The 22,578-nt window shown below is 38.9% G+C and overlaps 1 protein-coding gene across 6 annotated transcripts in view; it reads right to left on the bottom strand.

Annotated features, from left to right (window-relative positions):
* Nucleotides 1-1,269: 1,269 nt before the first annotated feature.
* GSTCD (glutathione S-transferase C-terminal domain containing) overlaps nucleotides 1,270-22,578 on the bottom strand; it is a 47,537-nt gene continuing 26,228 nt past the window's right edge. For 4 of the 6 annotated variants that reach the window (XM_081960224.1, XM_081960225.1, XM_081960226.1 and 1 more), the window contains exons 8-12: nucleotides 21,636-21,764; nucleotides 17,217-17,350; nucleotides 15,035-15,065; nucleotides 8,072-8,141; nucleotides 1,270-5,307 (exon numbers count right to left, since the gene is read on the bottom strand). In XM_081960224.1, the coding sequence (XP_081816350.1) occupies nucleotides 5,171-5,307; nucleotides 8,072-8,141; nucleotides 15,035-15,065; nucleotides 17,217-17,350; nucleotides 21,636-21,764 (501 nt within the window). In that variant the 3' untranslated portion in view covers nucleotides 1,270-5,170. The remainder of the gene's footprint in view (nucleotides 5,308-8,071; nucleotides 8,142-15,034; nucleotides 15,066-17,216; nucleotides 17,351-21,635; nucleotides 21,765-22,578) is intronic. The other 2 variants (XM_081960223.1, XR_014175981.1) reach the window with 2 other exon arrangements.

Below are 22,578 nucleotides of genomic sequence, written 5' to 3'. Positions count from 1 at the left end.
AATGTTTTGAGTACTGGAGCTAATGGAATAGTAGGGCATCAATGGAATAATGTGGTAGCCACACTTACCTTAAAACTTTCATGGTTGCCATCATGATAAAGACTTATGATGAAGTTCAATTTTCACACTAATCATTTGGCTGATTTCGATAAGAGTTGCACCAAATTAACTACTGTGGTTTAGTCCATATGAGTCCAAAGACTGAAAGTGACTCTAAAGTGCCTGGATAGTTGAGTCAATCTTCTGATTTGCCAATACCTATCATCCTTGACATAAGAGAATGAGTGAGTTCTGGTTTGTATACGTAGTAGACCTTGGTTAAACAACATAGGTGTTGTGAACTCCTAAAATATTGTGAACTCTTAAAAAACAGAAAGGCATATTTGGTCATCTGTTTTAAAATTTATGGAAGTGGATTCAATAATACACATTTTATAGCATCTACCGGACGATAAAAGAGCATAGATGAACAGGGCAGGAACTTATTGATATTCTCTGTAATGAATACTCATGTGGTTTTAACTTATATCTTGGTACAAAATTATGGGTATGATTTCCTAAGAATCCATACAGTTGTTTGGAAGTAAGAATATAGGTATACCAAGGAGAGATTTAACCCTTCCCTCCCCCTTCTAAATCCTTAATGAAAATCATTCTATAAAAGCATCATTTGAATTAAGAAAAAAATTCCGTTGGTATCAACTGAAATTTTATGCAGGTGGAAACCCACATTTCAGAAGAGTAATTTTCATGAAGGTTACGGGAAGGAATATTAAATTCTCCATCTTGTCTGCTGAATTTTTGATAACTGCTGCTATTCCACAGCAATTATTTGCATGTTAAAGGTCATGCATGTTACATACAAAAAATAATTAATAAATTATTTGGATTCCATGTTAGAACTGAAAAGAGTTACATAAGTATATAAATGCCATTGTGGCATTCATTTACAGTCCAGCCTGCCATAAAAATGCAAATATAAATTGTTACACAATTATTGAAGAATAATTGGAAGATTAATTTTAGACAGCTTTTTGTATTATCCTAAAAATCTCTTCCAATACCGGAATTGGAATGAAGTAGTTAAATGTACTTGTTTATTCAGCAACAACATTCTTAACAAATTGACATATAAAGGACCTCTAAGAGCAAGAAAGTGAAAAATGTTCAGACCTCCCTTTCCTCTTATTGCATTGCAATCCTTTGATGTAGTTTTTATTTAAAATAGTTTTAAGTAAATGAGTTGGTAAACTGAAAATAGCTGCTTTTAATTTTTTTTAAAAAAGTACAAATCCATGTGATAATATGAAATACTAAACCATACTGTTGATACATGGGGCCTGGGGAAAACTGCCTTTTTAAAAAAAAAAATACCTAGTTTAAATCTGCCATGTACTCGTACAGCATTTAAGTTAACTGGGTATTGCAATTTTAGAAAAATAAATTAGGAGACCTAGTCTGAGTTCTGTGACTCTGTTATTTGGTCTTTATCAGATAAATTTGGCAGGGTTGTCACATCGGTTTCTGTAACACATACTTGCACTACTAAACCATATGCCAGCAAGAAAGTTAAGATGCTAAAAATAAAGAATGGAAAGTGTTGTGACCTTTTTGAAGAGAAAAAAAGAATGAATGCATGAAAGCCTATCGCCAATTTGAAAACAATTTGGAATGCTTTGTTAACACACCCTAAACCATGACCCCAAGTTGGAACATTACAATCTTAAAGAATAAATTAGAAACCACAGTTGAGCAGATAAAATTACAAGTAGCATAGATTGGGAAACTATGTAATAAGGTATGCATCGGCTCTAGTTGTTGATACACAATGGTGAACAAATACCGAGTATCTCAAAGACCTTCCAATAATAGTTTTGAAAAGAGAAGAATGACTTATGGGCGCCCTGAAAAGTTTGTGGTTTCATTTCCATCTATTTATTTTGATAATATACAGCAGATGATGATTACCAAACTATTACTCTTAGAGAAAGTGTTTATTTGTACTCCCAAATGGCTCTCCCTAACCTAACTATTCAGACTGAAATAAAGGGAAATGTATTTAGGTTAAATAGAAACCTATTTAGGTTAAATAGGTTAAATATATGGGAAGATTTGTCATCATAGGAAGACGAGGTAATATTGGCAAGATTCTCTGTTGGCTCCTTATTCACATATCAAATTAGATTGTTTTTGCCCAGTTTAAAAAAGGTACAATATAGTAAAACAATTTCTTGCCCAGAAACACTCATGACTGGGCAGGATTCTAATAGGTGATGGTAACCAAGTTCTGATCACATACGTATTTGGAGTAAGCAATGCACTTTGAAGCTACTATTAAAGATGACCCAAAAGTTATAACGATGTAGCGGATAAGTTTCCTGATAGGCCAACTCCATCATGTGAGAATAACTTATCTGTTAAGAGGCCCAATTGAATTCAGATCTGCAATTTGCCAAAATCTTATCTCCTCACCTTGTCTGGTCATCTTCATAAGGAGGTAATAATGGTCACTCATGAAGTTTTTGAGCCAGGGAAACCTCCGTAAGGTAAAAAACGACCAAAAATTAGCTGGCCAGCACGCACATGCACACTGGAGCTGACAGGGCAACGTCTCGCGTGCCCTCAGAAAGAGCTCCGCGTGCCACCTGTGGCACACTTACGGCTCAACACTAAAGGCATTTCTAAAACTAAGCAAAAAGTATTGTTCCAAGAGATATTTAGCCCTTACTATAGTTTAACTGAATGGTACTTACATTTTGGTAGATTGGTATTAACTGTAATCTTTAATACGTTTGGATTACGGCAGATTAAAAATATTGTTAAATAAATAAATATTTGTTATATGAAGTATCCACAATGAAGTCTCTGATTCATTTTTCCATGTTGTATCACTGTTGTATATCTTGGATAGGCTGTGACCAATTTACAGGAAATCCTCTCACTAGTATCTACTGAAGAACTTCCAGAGCACTTGTAGACTTGATTTTCTCCAATCATGATCTTGCCTCTTATGGAACTTTATTATCAGCTCATAAAATGTCTTTTGGGCCTTTTTGCTTAGCCATTTACTTCTTTCTCTTTCTCCCACTGACTAGGGAGAAATGACATGGGTACTTTTCAGGGCTACCAATTGCTTCCAAATTCCAGCATTTTTCCATCTCAATGTGTGAGTTTGTTTTGGGTAATAAGCTTTTAGAGTTGTTGTTTTTTTAAAGTTGATCTTAGTAATTACCTATCAAATTTCTCTCTGAAGCAGTCAGTTCTGTAACACTGTATTCACACTTTTGTCACTTATGGTTTGGTAATGAAACAGAATGGTAGTACCAAGGATATTTCTTTTAAAATTGGTTCGTTTATATTATGGAATATCAAAGGTGCCCACATTTGGGTCTTTCTGTCTTTTATCTTCACAGGAGTAAACTGAACAAATAGCCTTGGGACTGTGTGTCTTGAAATTCAGTTGTAAACTCTCTTAAACATACAATATAAAGTATTACAAGCAAAAACTATCATTAAATATGCAAGGGACCATCTTAAATGTTAAATTTCTTATTGAAAGAATGCAAGAGTCTCAAAAATACATTACACTGATATTATACTGACATTAGAAAGCTAACACAATATAATAATAAGAAAATAATAAGAAAAAGATATGTTCATTGGTTATGAACCACCATAATAGTAAACTGTTATAAAAACCACTTAAAACAAAATGTTTCTTAACAGAAGTTGCTCTCTCTCCCTGATTAGCGTTGAGCAATCTATTTCATTTTTCAGACAAGAACTATAAGAGAACAAACATAATCAAGCCTGAAATATTAGAGATTTCTGAGCTCTGTATAGGATAAGGACTTTTATCCAGCCCTGACATTAATGGAGGAACAACTAAGTCTACTCAAATAAATTAATTCTGGGGGAGCTTTACAGTTCATTGCTTGAGTAAACCAAACAGAACCTAAACATTGTAATAATTCGGAAAGTGTTATGAATCTGATTACACTACTTGACCTTTTGAAGAATTTGTCTGTTAAAATGAGTTTTTTTTTAAAAAAAGAAAAATGAGCTGAAGCCTGAAAAAAGGAGTGCTATTTCAGTGTTTTTAAAGTTACCAAACTGTAACTTACACCTGACCACATATCTCAAAATAAAAACAATTAGTTTTCTTAGAGAAACAGATACCATGGGAAAGAAGCGAAGTATGGGCATGTGGCTTTTTTCTCCTGAAATTGTCATTCCACAGTTGTTTTCTTTTCCCTATCCTCTTCCTCCCCAGCATTCATGGCCAAAGCAAAACATAATCCTCACAGAAAAATATTAAACAATCCTCACACTGAAGGAAGATAAAGAGAAATAACAGGTAAGCATACATATGCACATTTAAATAATTTCTTGCAAGTTTGCTTTGTCCTACAAAGGACAGTAATCAAAGTTAATGTATAAACCTACTTGTAAATTACATACTGTAAATACAGTGAGTAATTTGACCCGAAGCATTTACTAGATGACCTTGGCTATCTTGAAATAAGTTAAGATGTTGTGGACCTGGTTAGTACTTTAATGGGAGATTACAAAAAATATTAAAAAGCTTAAGCTAGGCTAGAAAATTGCAAATAATCAAACCACAATTACACAATTGCTAAGAAAACTACGTTGATGTTGACCAGTCATCATAAATTGTCTGCAAGCATGATATTTTATTTAGAACATATTTTTCTAAAAAAAATTAAAATATCTGAGCAAAGTGATACTTTGTTATTTACAGCAATACAGTTGTAACTGAGCACAGAAAGTATAATTGTAAAATATTGAAAAAAAGATATTGTGATCTGTTCTTTAGATCAATATTGATCAGCCCAGAACGCTTGCAAAATACGTTTTCCAACATGCAAGACCAATTTTCATAGAAAAGGAAACCATTCTTCCAAGGATGTATTGGTTGCTTTTATAATGTAGACTGATTAACATTTTGGGAGAGCCAGATGTCATTTAATCATCTATTTCAAGCAGGAATTAGGAAGCTTTTCAAGATAGCCCCTACTGTGTTTCCTTCCTTTTTCTGAAGACAACTGATTCAAGATGTACAGTGTTTCCTTTCCGGTCTCCAAAATGTTATTTGCACTTTGATCAAGAGAACTAAATATTAATTCAACTTGATAGAAAAACCTTTGAACTAAACCGGGATACCAGTTATCAAATTATTCTTTGGGGAACATGACTGTGGTTCCATGGTTATCACTTGGACTGAATAGTTGCTTCGTTCCACACTCCAAGCCCGGTCAAGGTCCACCAATCCCATGCATTGTTTACCTAAAATATATGAACCGAATATATGTATATATTTCTAATTGTTATAATATTATGTATAGAAACAAGCACTTTGGCAGCAATTACATTATAACATTTTTAATGAGACAATTCTCCTGTAGGAATATTGCTTTCTCTGGTATCCTAGGCCCACACTCCAAAGACCTTTACAGTAGTTAAAGCAATTTAAATTGTGTTGTATCTACTATTCTTTTAAAATTCTGAAAACCAGTAAAGATGTTACACTTAGACTTGGAAAGACCCAAATTCCAGATCTCCCACAATCATAGTAGCTTACTGGTTAACATGGGCCAGAAATCTCTCATCGTCACCTGTCCTATAGGGTTATAGTTGGAAGGAAATTGGAATGTATTTTGGGTTTCTGGAGGTATATAACAATAATATTATAATAATTGACAAAATACGAATACCTTTGAATGCTACTTTGTAATCTATCTTTGGTCTAAATAAAGTTTTACACATTGACTAATTTTATACATTTGGTAACTACCATACTTTATATTGTATACAGAGGTAAATCCCTGTGATAGTCATATCCAGAGACAGAATGGTATGGAAATTATTTTCATTTTGTCAAGAAACTGAGAAAGTAGAAGTAACAGAAGAGAATTTTTTTTAAATGTATGGTTTGAAAGAGTAATTTGGGTTGGAAACATAACAAAAGTCTTAAAGGGAGGGAGTAGACAGCACAAATTTAAGCATTCCTTGGTAAATATTTTAAACTGAGTTCCACCTGTTCAAAAAACATTACTTTCAGGGAGGACTAGTTAAGATTAAGCTTAACTGCACCCCAGTGTATTTCAGTACCTGTTTTTAGGGAACATGTGTTTCGTGCTAATCCGATCTGACCTTCCCCCCACCTCACCCCCAGTCATCTGAAAATAAAACTACACACCCATTAGCAAGTTTAAAAGGTGAAGAAAGATGACTGAAATAGAAAATACTTTTAATGGAGCCTAATGTCAAGTATCACATCAGAACTAACAAGACAAGTATAAGAGCACAAAAGTTAGAGGGGGGGGGGGGGGAGAAGGAGCTTTCAGAAATTTATCCTTTCCCTATTTTATCCATGAAGGGATTGCTGAAATGCTGAATCAACATTTAAAAGCACACAAAGACACAGCCATTCCACCCATCCTTATGTGACACATTTCCTTTCTATATCACCAAAGTATTGGAAAAGGTGCTCAGTCCCAATTGGTGAGTGACACCTTTCAAAGGCACAGCTGTGTTGATAACAGCATAATTGGGTAACTTTAAAATCTGCCAGATTTACTGAGAAATACAAAAAGTTAAAATATCTTGGAATTTCCTTATGTACTCTGAACCACAGAGACTGAATATTTTATGCAGGTGTCAAAGCAAACACCTGTACTGTTGTTAATACCCCTGTGATACAACCTGTAACTAAACACTTAATTGTTAGAACAATTAATCAGTGGAACAACTTGCTTCCAGAAGGTATGAATGTTCCAACACTGGAAGTTTCTAAGAAGAGATTGGACAACCATTTGTCTGAAATGGTATAGGGTTTCCTGCCTGATCATGGGGTTGGACTAGAAGACCTCCAAGGTCCCTTCCAACTCTGTTATTCTGTTCCTTTCATTAATATCCATCCTTGTTTTTTCTCCTGATTAATTATGCACCATCAAGGCATTGCTTTATCTTAGCAATCAGATAATTTTTTCTGTTACTCATTGCAAATATTTTATGTCAAATATTTATGGTTCACTTTTGAATCACATGGCTTCCTAAGATATTTAATAATGACTAAAACATAAAATAAGCTAGAATAAAACTGTAGAGCTTCATTTAAAGTTTTAAAAATAGTCAAATTAATTAGCATTAGAATTTAGTCAGCAGTAGGTTTTTCAAGGCAAAACAATTAGCTTTGATATAATCAAACAATCACCAAACTCCAAGACTGATAGGCATAAAGCAAAGAGTTTGTTACAGAAAACACAAGAGATAGGAGAAAGAAGTAACTAAAATTAGAGTGGAGATAAATAGGGAGCTTAATCCTCATGCTAACAGACAGCAATCAGTCCTTAGTGAGTTATTGATATGCCCTAAAGATTCCTAACTAGCTATGCTTGTCATATGTCTTAAAGACATAAGGTAAGGATGAACCTAGAGCCTGGTCAAGCTATGCCATCAACTATTTGAAAATTGCTGGGATCTTACCAGTAAAATTAATAATTTCTGTTCCGTTCTGCCTTACAGTGAACCTAATAATTTCTGTTGGTTGGCCCACCAGTCTTTTGTAATTGTAAATAATGCCTCATTTTATTTTTTAAAAACTTTATAGTTTTATAAAGTTTATATGTCTGATTTATTGATTTAGATAGAACGATTTCTATACTATCCATACTAAAAGCACGTTATTGTTTGCTTTTTATGAGTCATTGACCACTTTGGATTTCTATCTATATATTATACATAATTAAATTGTTCAATGTTATAAACGTTTATCACAAGGAAGAGTCTGTGGTTGAGTGTGATATTATTACCAGAAAATAAATTTCATACATAACACTTATTGTACATCTATCAGAAGAATCAGGAAACAGTTTTTGCAGAGAGAAGGAGAGAGGAAGCATGGTTGATAAGAGATTGGAATAGTACATACACTATTATAACTTCTTGTTAATATACATGTCACAACCACCCATTAATAGCAAGCTAATCACATCACCAAATACAGTGTGTATAATCTCCACAACAGCTGTTCTACAGAAAAGCATACCTATTTGTCTGCGTTCAGGGGGCATCTGAACAGCTGTCTGATCAGCAAATCTGCAAAGAATCATGTGCTCCTAGAATAAAACACACACAGAGAGATTTTTTTTTATTCTACAAAAATAATTATTTTAAAAGGCGTATGCAAAAAAAAAAAGGTTTATCTGTAGTTCTATTAAAAATTATTATCAGAAGGTTTTGGGTTATACTGAATGAAAGAAGGCAAGGGAAAATTAACCCAATGTTCCTCTGACTTAGTCAAAACTGGACACAGCTATTGAAACTGCAAGTGAAAACAACAGGATATCTCCACTGGCAAATATTCTTTGGAAAAGACAAGGCTTGCTTCAGGGAAACATATCCCAGACAGTATTTTTGCTTTTACTATTAAAACATTAAAAGACTTTAGCCCAGTTGTAATGCCTTCTGTATTATTATTTTGTGCCTTCACCTTCATTATTCTTGACTCTTGGATAGGCATACTACTCTGAGATTGAGTACAAGACTCCCAGATAAATTCATAATGCTGTACTTTTATACCATGAGCTTTTGAAGGTTTGATTTGTTTGGCTATTAAACTCCACCAATAGAGATTCACTTTCTCCCTAGAGTCTGGGACTGAGATTCATTAATGCCAGCCACATGCTGTAATTGACTGAATACATTGTGCATAACGTGCTTCCTGCAGGGAAGACCTTAGGATTGGGTCAGGGACGTGCGGTCAGGGGAGGCAGGGGAGGCAGAGCCTCACCGCTCTCATCATGAAAATAAAAAAAGGAAAAAGGGAAAAGGCGCTGAGGAGCCTTCTGCACACGTGGTCCCATTCCCCGCCTTCCTGAGTCAACATGAAGGGGACTGCGGAGTGCGAGCCACGGGGAGCGCAAGCTGCGGTCCCCTTCATGTTGACTCAGGAAGGCGGGGAATGGGACCACGTGGGTAGGAGGCTGAAGCTGCCTCAGCCTCCTGCACACGTGGTCCCATTCCCCGCCTTCCTGAGTCAACATGAAGGGGACCGCGGCTCGTGCTGATGATGTCACCAGCCTCACCAGCCATAAACCTCACCGCACGTCACTGGATTGGGTATATATAGGGTCTACCAGGGGTGAAATCCAGCAGGTTCTGACAAGTTTGGAGAACCGGTAGCAGAAATTTTGAGTAGTTCGAAGAACCGGCAAATGCCACCTCTGGCTGGCCCCCGAGTGGGATGGGAATGGAGATTTTGCAGTATTCTTCTCCTGCCACGTCCACCAAGCCACACCCACTAAGCCATGCTCACAGAACCAGTAGTAAATGGGGTCTACTCTCTGTTAAATGAAATGGTAAAGATTAATGCCATGACAGTATATGTATTTTTATTTTTTTCAACGTGTACTTTATTTTGTAAAACTGTTATTTTTTGTTCTTAAAACTATACTGTTTGAAGCTACATCGATTTAGGTACAAATTATTAGCCCTGAGACAGAGAAAATTTGAAATCAGTAAATTAAGAGGGAAATGTATTGTATAGACATAGGAAGACATATAAATGATCCTACAAAAAAAGGTGCCAGGCTTTGAACTACCACATCAGCAATGGACAATTCTGAATAGAATTAGCACCTCACATGGCGTCTGCAAAGATTCTCTGTATAAATGGGGCATAGCATTCTCCCCTCAATATGACTGCACAATCCCATGTCAAATTGTAGATCACATGATGACTGGATGGAAGCAGGGAGCATATACCGGTCCAGTATCTGGTTTTTTTAAATGTAAACGATGCTGTGCTTCAATGACTAGGTGGCTAGACCTGTGATGGGGAACTTATGGCATGTGTGCCAGAAGTGGCACGCAGAGCCATCTCTCAGGGCACACCAGCTGTCACCCATTGGTCTTCCAGGTTGGTCTTCATGCACGCATGCATGCCAGAAACCAGAAAACCAGCTGACCAGAGTACATGAGCACACTGGAAGCTGGAAGCTCACTTTACCAGTGCACGCATGTGCGCCGGGGAACTGCTCTTCTGGTTTTCAGCGCTCCCTCGCATGCACGCTCCTGTTTCAGCACTCGGTGCTGAAAGGTTCGCCAACACTGGCCTAGACATTGGTATTTGAACATAGATCTTTTTAACATTTATTTTTACTAGCTGCACCCAGCCACGCGTTGCTGTGGCCCAGTCTGTTTAAATGGAAAAGAAAGAAAAGAGAAAGTGCAAGTCCCCCAGCAGAGGCGGCCCCCGCATGGAAGTGAGCCATGGTAGCCCCTGCAAGAGCCGCCACGGAGGATGCTCCCACAGGCCCCGGCCTGGCCGAGCTGAGGAGGAGAGGAGGAGGAGGGGGCCACTGCCCCTGACCCGGCTTCCCTCAGCGGTGGCGGTGAGAGGAGGCAGCCAGCATCCGCTGAGCAGGAGGAGGAGGAAGAAGCTGCCCCTGGTGATGCGGACATGAGGCAGCCACCGCTGGCTACGGCCCCATCCAGAGCTGCCATCGCCACTGCAGTTGCCGCCTCACGGGGCACCCAGCAGCCGCTCCAGCCCTGCTGTGCCTCGGGCTGACACAGCCGCCCCGTTGGAGCCGCCTTGGCGAGGCCGTAGCTGGCTCCCTGTGAGGGGGGTGGAGAGCGCCCGCAGCCGGTTGGGCTGAGGAGACGCTCCGCCTCCACCTCCTCTGGAGCTCAACTGGGATGGGCGGGGGGAGGCCGGCTTAAGGGTGGGAGGAGGTGGCCGAGGGATGGGGCAGGCGGAGCCCTGTCACAGACAGCAAAGGCCTGGCGGGAGGGGAAGAGAGAGAGGGGAGGGGGAGGCCAAAAGGTTTCAGCTCCCCTTGGTGGAAATGGCGAAGCTCGTCAGAGGAGGGGAGGAAAAGTGAAAGGGTGCAGCCACAGCCCAGCCACACATATAAAGGGACCGTCGGGACGAAGCTGGAGAGAGGCCGAACTGTTCTGAATATACTATACTCAAGAAATGAACACTATGGTATAGCGTGTGTTGCTTTTACGTCCAGCAGATGGCGCTGGTTTTCAAAAAAGCATGTTTTTACAAAAAATCTTGTTTTTACCTGTCAAAGGTGTGACATCTATATAATATACGTATATAAAACATGCACGTAGTTGAATGCAACGTTGTGTCAAAATTTCAAAGCAATCGGTGAAGAACTTTTGGAGATTTGAGATTTTGAACAAACAAACATTACATTTTTATTTATATAGATTGTGTTTTATTAATCTAGGTGAAATGTTTATATTGCTAGCCCCTGTATAAAATGACACACACACAATGTACACATACCCTGATCACAGTGTTTTTGTTTGTATGTTTATTTAACCTTGTTATTCAAAATAGAATTAAATAGAAATAGAATTTGATTTCCCTACCATTGGCAGAAATAATACTTACTAGCTGTTTTCAATTCTAAATGTCTGGGAAAGAGAAGATAAATGTAATATTTAGAAAAATGCCATAATTGGAATAAAGCTTCCCTAGATATGTTAATGGATTTATGTGTGTAAAGTGCTCCCTCTTGGGAAACATTAGCTTAAGTGAGAAAACTGGTTTTTAAGCCAAGACTTTCTATTCAAAAAAAAGTTTTATCGTCTGGATATTTATTCCCTTAATGGAACAAAATCATTTTATTAAGTTGTACAGCAGATTTTCCTAATTTCTCTAGTATCCTCTGCATACAGTCATGATATCACATAGCTTATGCTCTAAGTGTAAAAAAAAACCCTGATTGAATGCCTCTATTCTCAAGTGTATATCTTAAGATGAGTCAAATATTGACACATCAATGCAAATAGAGAGACCACTTTATCTGAAAGGCCTGTAAGTGAAAAAAATGATAGTTTAATAAAAGGTTAATCATTCCACCATGTTTCCCTTGCTCCTCTTTTCTAAAAAGCACTGTTCTATATTACATATATGTGTATTTCATATTTAAATAATCTCATTTAGTGATACAAGGAATTTTCTATAAGAAAATTCACATAATCTCAGTGACCACAATTTACTCTGGGTTGTTGTTGCTACCATTTTGAACAAAAAAAACGTGCAGGGTATAAATGCTTTTAGTTTCATTTGATAAATAAATAAACGAAAAAACAGGTTGGGATAAATTATGGCATGTGTGACAATGTCTGACCACCAAGTTGGCTTCATAGGAATAATTAAAAGCATATCAATCCAAACTGGAGGGGTTCTCATTAGGGCTGATACTACCAAGTTGTAAGATATAAACTTGGAATTGAGACACCATCTGGTGTAGATTCACATAAAATGCTACAAATAAATTGGACTGATTTTGGAATGTCTTCCTGGCACTAATGTCCTTTTAAAAAAAACCTGTTGTACATTTATGAAAACAATCTGTTTCTTAAAACCTGCATGCAATGTGTCACTATGACACATTTTCTTAACTTCTGAATTTGCTATTTTCTTATCATTGCAATATTCAATGAATTCAATGAAAGAAGAATTTTCAGAAATTTAAAAAGTGGAAAAATATACTGTACTCACAATAGAGAAAAGTTTAAAATAATTTACATTTGTAATGTTTTATTTTTTTTCTACTGGAGTAATACCTCCAGTCCAAATAGGTGTGAAGTAAAATGTTGTCAAAACACAAAAAGAAATGTAGAATGTAAGTCTACATCTTTTTTTTAAAAAAAAAATTCAGAACATGTTGAGGTTATGGACATGGCCATTGCAGTGAATGTATCTAGAAAACAACTTTTGTAAATGAAATGCCTTTTAAGTGGTTTCATTTAAATATTCAGAATAATTTAATAAATTATGTGAAAAGATTAATTCTCTGTTCTTCGTCCCACTTCCTTAGTTGTGAATTTTTTAAAAAGTTTCATATCAATTATTGATTTAAGCAGTGACATGTATTAGCTCTTTAAATATATATATATATATATATATATATATATATATATATATATATATATATATATATATATATATATATATATATATATATATATACATACATACATACATACATACATACATACATACATACATACATACATACATACATACACACACACCCATATATGTACGTCTTTGGTTGTTCGGGTTTTCTCCCGCGTAGAATTGGAAGTATCTTCACGACGTTTCGATGAAGTCTCATTCATCATCTTCAGGCTGGTGCTTCCGGCTGCACATACAAACACCCGCAAAAACCTCAGAAAACATATATATATATATATATATATATATGTATGTATGTATGTATGTATGTATGTATGTATGTATGTATATATATATATATATGTTTTCTGAGGTTTTCGCGGGTGTTTGTATGTATGTCTTTGGTTGTTCGGGTTTTCTCCCGCGTAGAATTGGAAGTATCTTCACGACGTTTCGATGAAGTCTCATTCATCATCTTCAGGCTGGTGCTTCCGGCTTGGTGCTTCCGGCTTGGTGCTTCCAAGCCGGAAGCACCAAGCCGGAAGCACCAGCCTGAAGATGATGAATGAGACTTCATCGAAACGTCGTGAAGATACTTCCAATTCTACGCGGGAGAAAACCCGAACAACCAAAGACATATATATATATATATATATATATATATATATATATATATATATATATATATATATATATATATATATATATATATATATATATATATATATATATATATATTCATTTATTAGAAACTTTAAAACTATTCATTAGTATGGTTCAATTTCATTTTTTATTATGGTCACAGACTAACAAATGAAAGCATTAAAACAATAATAATAGTAAAAAATAAAAAATATAAGAATAATATATTGCGATTGGTGATAGATTATGGTGGGCAATTCAAGTCTATCTAATTTTACATACAGCATAGCAGAATTTGGACACTTTCAAAGAAACTATTTCATACCGATCTGATAATAGTTGCACATGAAGAAGATTAATATTTCTCATATATTTTATTAGGCAAGGTGTTATGAATTGAGTCCATGAGCCCTTATAGAAGATGCAGTATAGCAGGATGTGAGCTTTTTTCAATGCCCATTGTCCAAAAGGAGTCCAGTCTCAGCTCATATGGTATTTTTTTATCTCAGTTCTCCAACACTGCTATGGGAAGTATGTTGCAGCGTGCTAAAGTTAATGCCCTTTGGATTTGTGGGATGGTTATTTGATACAAATATCTCACAGCTTTAAAAGCGAGATTATTAATGTGTTATATTCAGCTCTTTAAATAAGGATCTGACGTACAACTCCAGGGGTGGTTTTCACTTACCTTCCCTACCGGTTCGCAAATGTGCATGCGCCATTCACACCATGCGCCCAGTGAAAAAAACATCCCTAAATAGAACGACATAGAGCCGGGGCGGATGGCCGGACCCACCCGCGATTTCCACTACCGGTTCGGGTGAACCGGCTGAATACCACCCCTGTACAACTCCAAATACCGTAGCATCAAATTGAGAAATACTTATTAAGAAACTATCACTGTCCAATTTCAGCAGGAGAGAAGATCAGGGAAAGAACAAAACCATATGGAAGCAAAATGGTTGTTAAAACAGGAAATGGTTTAAAAGATGCACAGATCTGTATCTGGCCTAATAACTACTGGATGGGCTCAAACTGTCTCCAGACATATTTAAGATACTATAGAAGACATTAAGAAGAAATTTCCTATTTGACAACTATTCTTTGTACGTACAATTGATGGATGAATATAGTTTTTTTTTAATACCAAAACTAAGGGTTTTTTTGGCCCATGTTTTAAATCATTAATAGCTTTTCTAAACTCTATTTTATGATCTGCCTTAGAGATTCTTGGATTTGAAAACAAGAAAATAAATTAAAAATAAATTTATATTTACTAAATGTTTATCCCATTAGCAAAAGGAGAACAGGAAATGTATATTTTAAAGTTTTCTATTTTGATATATTTTTAATGGGAGATTTTTTTTACAGTAAAACTAAACTAAATAAGAAAGATACCCACAATGAAATTATAAACCCAAACCCTTATCTTTTCCTTACCTTGTATGACAGAACTTTCTTGAACTGATGGCTACAACAGAAAAGAAGATCTTATTTTAAATGCTAAACAAATTTTTAATCAAGTGATTATGTTGTTGCACATAATATAAGAGAGAAGCACCCAAAACATGTTTTATTTAGTACACTATCCTCTAAAAATGGATAAGTTTGTTTTTAACTACGTTGCACTCTTAAAAACTTAGATTGGAAATGTTCCTGAAAAAACAAGAATACTTTAGAATAGTTGCGCTTATTGCTTTATCTTTCCATAGCTATGCAGACATGATAACATCTGCAAGAATTACATTTCCCCAAAGATTGCAACAGAAGAGTCTGGAGAGGAAAATTAGAAAACCACAAGTGAAATGGTGAAATGGCTATGCAAATGGTGTTGACAGGAAAAAAATGATTTAGGGGAGCACAATCTGAATTATCTAAATAATGGACTGCTGGCACAAGGTCTAACAACTCTCAAGAAGTGGTAAAAATTACTTTGAATTTTTATTTGATTAGAGGAGCTTTAAAACTGAATCCTGGGGTGGGATGAGTTAAAATGTGAATATTTATAGCTCAGTTAAATATTTATGTGCTGTAGAAGGAACAGAAGTAATGAAGTATTCACTCCTGTGTCCAAGTGAATCAACATGGCAATGCTATAGAGACCATCTTGATTAAATTAAGTTTAGAGTGTTCTGCAAAGCACCATGAAGCGGTATATAAGTCTATTGCCATTATTGTTCTTGGTGTCTCCAAATGTCTACCAATTCAAAGAGAAAATGTGAACAACTTCTTCTAAAATAAATCTCAAATCTTTCAGAGAGTAACAATAGGATTTCTACCCTCCAGACATCTGTTGGGAGACTATGGTCATTCCAGAAGACTAACAGATTTTTTTTTCTTCAAAGGGAGGAAACCCTTCCTAAGTTCATGCCAACCAATAGGGAATATTTTTCAGAAAATATTAGGAGGAGGAACATGGAAGAAAGTGACCGTGAAGTGTAAATGAGGAGTGTGACATGACTGAAAGAAAAAGGGCAATGTAATTTTAGGCTGCCTAAAAGAAGATGAATTTCCAAATAGCAGGAAGGAATATTCTGCCATATTATACACTGGTTCAACCACACTTTAAATATTGTACCTAGTTCTAGGCATCACACTTTATGAAGGAATGGGTTCTGAGAAGGAATGATCAAAGGATCCCCTAAGCCCATGATGGCGAACCTATGGCATGCATGCCGGAAGTGGCATGCAGAGCCATCTCTCTGGGCATGCGAGCCATCTCCCGTTGCTCTTTTGCATTCCAGCATGCCAGCCAGCTGGTCTTCACATGTGCGGGAGTGCCAGAAACCGAAGGAGCAGCCGTCCGGTGCACATGTGCATGCCGGGAAGATGATCTTCTGGTTTCCGTGTATGCATGCGCACCGGCCACCTGGTCTTTGCACACACATGCGCACCAGAAACTAGAAGATCAGGTGGCCAGTGCGCATGCAAACTGAGTGGCTGCTCTTCCAGTTTCTGGTGTGCACGGACTCCACAATTTTTGCACTTGTGCCAAAAAGGTTTGCCAACATTGCCCTAAGCCTCCTCTGAGATTTAAAAGAAATTGGGCCTGTTTAGCTTTGAGAAGACAATGTAAGGATAGCCTGTACTCTTCGTAAACATGAAAATACATCACAAAGAGAGACAAGGATCTGTTGGTTCTAATTGCAGGACCCAGATGAACAGATATAAGGTACAGGAAGGTAGAATCTAACTGAAAGTTAGAAAAAGATTTCTCAAAAATAAGACCAATGAGCTACACTGGATCTCTTCAATTGGAAGTCAGATAGACATTTATCAGGATGCTTTAATCAAGATTTCACCATTGAGCACATGGATTTTATAAACAAAATGACTCTTTCCAACTGTATGTTTTGGAATTCTGTGATTTGGGACTGTGTATTTCTTTTCTATATAACACACAGCAATAGTAACTTGTAATTTTTCTCAAGTAACATAAACTGAAATATTTGATACAATTTGTAAGCAGCTTTAAACATTTTAAAATACTAGTTGTTAAACATAATGCTTGGAGTTGCTGTTTTCTCTATTATGTGAGAAAGCTTTTACCAGTGTACCAAAATGCAGTTTTAGATGTCTGATAAAATGGTATACATTGTAACAAATTGGAAAGGCAACTGACCTTTGTGGAAATGCAAACTTGGATGTATTCTGTATGAAACCATAACAGCAAGGAGAGATAACAAATGCTGCACCAACTTTGATACAGTGTTCAATGACCATGTCCGTTGCCACTCCACAAGCATGCAGTGCCACCTTAAAAAACAACAACACTAATTATTTATTTTATTTGTTCAATTTCTATGGCCACCCATCTCAGTCAATAACTCAAATATGAGTGGAATATACTGCTCTACTAGCAAACTTCCATGAGAAATGAAGGCTTCCTATTCATATTCTACAAAATTAGAGGGTGCAGTGAGCATATTTGATGGGTGCATGAATCAGAGAGGGAAAAGTCTCAGTGTCAGTGATAAATGTTTCCATAAATGAAAGCATATAATGAATACTAGGGTCCTTAAGGAATCAATCATTCCCAAGTCATTTTCTCAGCCGCCGAGTTATTTACTGGAACATCAGCTCTCATTAATTGTGCTTTTATTATTCATACTTAAGAGTAGAGTTGGGGTTAAAAGTTATATAGAAGTTAACATGAGAATGAATGTCAACAGGAACTCAAATTAAGCCAACACGGAGTAGTCTATATTCCAGCCATTGACCAACATTCCACAAATTTAACAAAATAAACATATTTCCTCAAACCTGATAGTGACACAGTCTTTTAAAAATGCCTAGATTTGGTTGGTAATATAAGATAGTATGAACTTCCTCCCCCGTTCCTGAAGCGTATAGTACATATTTGCAGTTTACAAATTATGTTTCAACTAATTTGTAAGAAAATAATTTCTTAATGGTAGTCCTTGAGTACCAGAACAAAATTATTGGGGTCAGAATCGCTTTTGCTAAGCAATGCAACATTGTAGACTGAATCACTTAGCATGGTTTTAAACTATTTTAATCTGCTTCAATAGTTTAAAAGCTCTTTAGCTACCTAAAGAAGAGACATAGGTTTGTACAATGAGCATAATGTTGGAGAATCAATAATTTAATAATAATAATAATAATAAATTTAAATTTATTAGCCGCTCCCTTTCCAGACAGGACTCGGGGCGGCGTACACTAGGACATATATAAGCATACATATATACAAAGACATACATGCACGGAGGAGGTAATAGATTACAACATTTAGACAATTAAAACCATTAACATACCCCGTTTAATAAAAACCCAATATACAATAAAAATTTAAAATTTAAAAAAGACAGTCAGGAGGAATATGAAAAAATTACGGTTGAGCCAGGCCAGATAATTGGAAGAGGTGGGTCTTCAACTGTACACGGAAGGAGCGGAGATCGGAAATAATCCTGATGTCACGGGGGAGGTCATTCCACAGGGCTGGGCCCATCACAGAGAAGGCTCTGCTCCTGGGTGTCGCCCCCCGACACTGTTTGGCGGACGGCACCCGGAGAAGTCCCTCTCTGTGCGAGCGAATTGGTCGTAGGGATGTGTGGGGCAGGATGCGATCCTGCATGTAACTAGGTCCTATGCCATGAAGCGCTTTAAAGATCATAATCAAAACCTTGAAACACACTCGGTAGACCACAGGAAGCCAGTGCAGCTTGCGCAGGAGAGGTGTTACAGGGGAGTATCTAGTCCTCCCCATAATCACCCGCGCGGCCGCATTCTGGACCAACTGTAGTCTCCGAGTGCATCTCAAGGGAAGTCCCATGTAGAGAGCATTGCAGTAGTCCAGGCGAGACGTCACTAGCGCATGGGTGACTGTGCGTAGGGCATCCCGGTCCAATAAGGGGCGCAATTGGCGCATCAGGCGGACCTGATGGAACGCCCCCCTTGCCACGGCTGTTACATGGTCATCCATGGACAGCCGGGCATCTAGGAGGACGCCCAAATTGCGCACCTGTTCCATGGGGGCTAGTTGCACGCCCCCAATGGCCAGAGATGGAAGCACCTGGTTGAACCGGGGGGCCGGAAGCCACAGCCACTCCGTCTTGGAAGGGTTGAGTTTTAGTCGGTTGCCATCCATCCAGACCCGTACGGCCTCCAAACACCGGGACATCATTTCGACGGCCTCATTGGGGTGGTTCGGGGTGGAAATGTATAGCTGAGTATCATCAGCATACAGATGATATCCCACCCCAAAACCACGGATGATCTCGCCCAGCGGTTTCATGTATGTGTTGAACAGGAGAGGCGAGAGCACCAATCCCTGTGGCACTCCACATGTGAGTGACCTCCGGGTCGAACTCTGCTCCCCTGCCAACACACGTTGCGTCCGGTCAGAGAGGTAGGAGCCAAACCACCGTAAGACGGTGCCCCTGACTCCCAGCCCCTCTAGCCGGTGCAACAGGATACCATGGTCGATGGTATCGAACGCCGCCGAGAGATCTAATAGGACCAGGATAGAGGAACAACCCCTATCTCTGGCCCTCCAGAGATCATCAACCAATGCGACCAAGGCCGTCTCCGTGCTGTGCCCTGGTCGGAAGCCGGACTGGCGCGGGTCTAGATAATCATTTTCCTCCAGGTGACGTGGGAACTGCTGTACCACCACACTCTCTACAACCTTCGCTAAAAAAGGAAGGTTGGAGACAGGACGATAATTGACTAGGTCCGTTGGGTCCAGGGAAGGCTTCTTGAGCAGGGGCCTCACCACCGCCTCTTTCAAGGCGGCCGGTAGAGACCCCTCACCCAACGAGGCGTTCACTAGGCCCAGGAGCCAGTCGCGCGTAACCTCCCAGGATGCCAGTACAAGCCAGGAGGGACACGGGTCCAATAAACATGTGGTGGGTCGCAGACGTCCACGCAACCTGTCCAAATCCTCGATGGCAACCGAGTCAAACTCCTCCCAAAGCGGTCCCTCAAGACTCGCCACGGGCGTCTCTACTGGACCACTGAAAGGGGCCCATCCCATCCGGATTTGAGCGACTTTGTCCTGTAGATATTTCCCAAACTCCTCTGCTCTGCCCTGTAAAGGGGCTTCCCGCGGTCTCTCAAACAAGAGGGAGCGAGTCACCCGAAACAGGGCGGCAGGGTGGTTATCTGCGGACGCAATAAGAGCGGCACAATATTGACGTTTGGCCGCTCTTAATGCCACAAGGTACGTCCTCAAATAGGCTCGTGCCTGTGCTCGGTCAAATTCGGAACGGGAGGATCTCCAACGACTCTCTAGGCGTCTCTTGTGGCGTTTCATCACCCTTAGCTCCTCAGTAAACCAAGGGGCCAGGGTGGTTCGTCGCCGCAGGAGAGGCCGCAAAGGCGCCACCCGGTCTAGGGCCCCGGTAGTCGCATTATTCCACGCGTCCACCAGGTCCTCTACTCGAGGGCGGGTCAGATCCACAGGAGGTGGCCCAAGCTCCGTCTGGAACCTATCTGGTTCCATCAGGCGCTTGGGGCGGAACCATCTAATGCCTTCCGGTTCCGCCTCCTCGCGGTGGGGGGTAGCACCAGGGAAGTCAAGCCGGAGAAGTGAGTGATCCGACCATGACAGGGGAATAATGGCTAGATCCCCTATTCCCAGATCACTCGTCCACTGGCCAGAGACAAAGACAAGGTCCAGCGTGTGGCCTCCCTCGTGAGTAGGACCCTGAATTAACTGGGTCAGGTCCATGGCTGTCATGGAAGCCATGAACTCCCGAACCCCCTCAGACGCTTCTCCCATCGACGGCAGATTAAAATCCCCCATCACTAACAGTTTGGGGGTCTCAACCGCCACCGATGAGATCAGCTCGGGCCCAGGGAAGGGGCGGTGGGGTAGCAGTGATTATCCGGGAAGACTTAGAGGCGAGAGAGGTCCGGCTCCCCCTCCAAAATTAGATCGTGGATGAGGGGGGCCTTATTGACAACGGACCTCGCATTGCATAACATCAGTCTCAGGCCTTGGGTCTGTAGATCCTGACCACCTAGTATGCAGGGGTTGGTACGAACGACCGGGAATGACCAAAAACCCCGGTCTCCCAACCGACTACGCGCTCTTGATCTGTCCTCGCACCTGCCCCTCCCCACGACCGTTGGTATCAAGGAGCCCTGCACAGGAATGCTATCTTCCCTCTCCTCCCCCACTCCGCTCCCTCCTCCTTCGACCACACCTAGGTGCCTGGCTCTCCCAACCCTCCTGACTTCCCCCCCCACCCCTGGAACCCCTTACAACTTTTAAAAAACAATTAATTAAAAAACCCCTCAGTGTGCGCTTCCTCCACCTCTCTGGGTTAATGAACCCGTCCTCGAGGTGGGCCCTTGAGAGGGCAGGAGTTTAATAGCAGTTCCTTTCTGAATTTTGAATCTAAAAGTTTGAAATTTCTCAACTGTCATTATTCCAAGTTTAACAAAATTAAAACTCCCAAGTATTTTAGAAATTTGTCAACTTTTATAAATTTTTCTAAATAAACTTTGTTTTAAGAGAGTATCTTTAGTTTTCAAGTGCAAACAAGGTCATAGTTATAATTCTAAAGTAGCTTACCCCAATATTAAAACTTCCTTTAAAATTGTCCATATTTGCTTGGATGAACCAAATATTTTGTAATCCTAATTCATCACTTCTTTTTTCGGCACTCATGAGTGACTGTTCTTTATTTTCCACCAAAACTATCTACATTAAAAAAGAAAAAAATCATCTTGGTCAATTTCTGGATTAAAAAACAACACATATATTTACAATCAAAAGACCGAAGCGCTTGGACAATTTCCTTGAACAGAAATGTTTCCATTATAAACATAAGTGAAATGCAATTAAGCTTGACCTGAAATAGTTTTTTTTTAAATGCATTGTTCTGGGCATGTCACAAAAATCAGATACGTCATTTAACTAAAATCTCACTGTTTTCATAGTTAAAAATTATACTAATTCTAAAGAATGGATTTTCTAACCTAAGACTGATATAGCAATATAAGCATGAGGGTGGCCCCTCCAGTTCAAAAAGGATAGTGTGTTTCCTAAGATCAAAGGGTTAAGCAATATTCTAGCTGCAGTTCTTAGAACTTAGTATTTATTCTTGTGTGCAGTTATTATTCTGCAGTGCCGTCCAAGACCATTGTAATAAACACAGTATAAGTGCCAAACCTACAAAGGTTTTATCCAGTTAGCTTATAAAAACAAAGAATAGATGTTTGCTAGTTATTATATGCGCTGTCTTTCATATCAAGCACCCATGACCACATTTGTACCAGATGGGCCCAGTTAAGATCATTTTCACATTTTGCAGAACTTTGCAACTGCAGTTCCAAAATAATTTGTGAGCAGGCCTCTTTGGTTCCTTTTCAAGCATTTGGAAAGAAGCTGTTTTTTTCAGGTTCACTTGTAGGCTTCAGAATGAACAACACAGATTTCCAAGGGAAAATGTTTTCCGAGGCTTAAGACAGAGACATATCGTTCACAGAGAAGCAGCACAGTTCTGTGCGTTAGT

The sequence above is a fragment of the Natrix helvetica genome (genome assembly GCF_964273705.1).
Source record: "Natrix helvetica genome assembly, chromosome: 7".
NCBI lineage: Eukaryota > Metazoa > Chordata > Lepidosauria > Squamata > Natricidae > Natrix > Natrix helvetica.
This window is presented reverse-complemented; position numbering and strand designations above follow the sequence as displayed.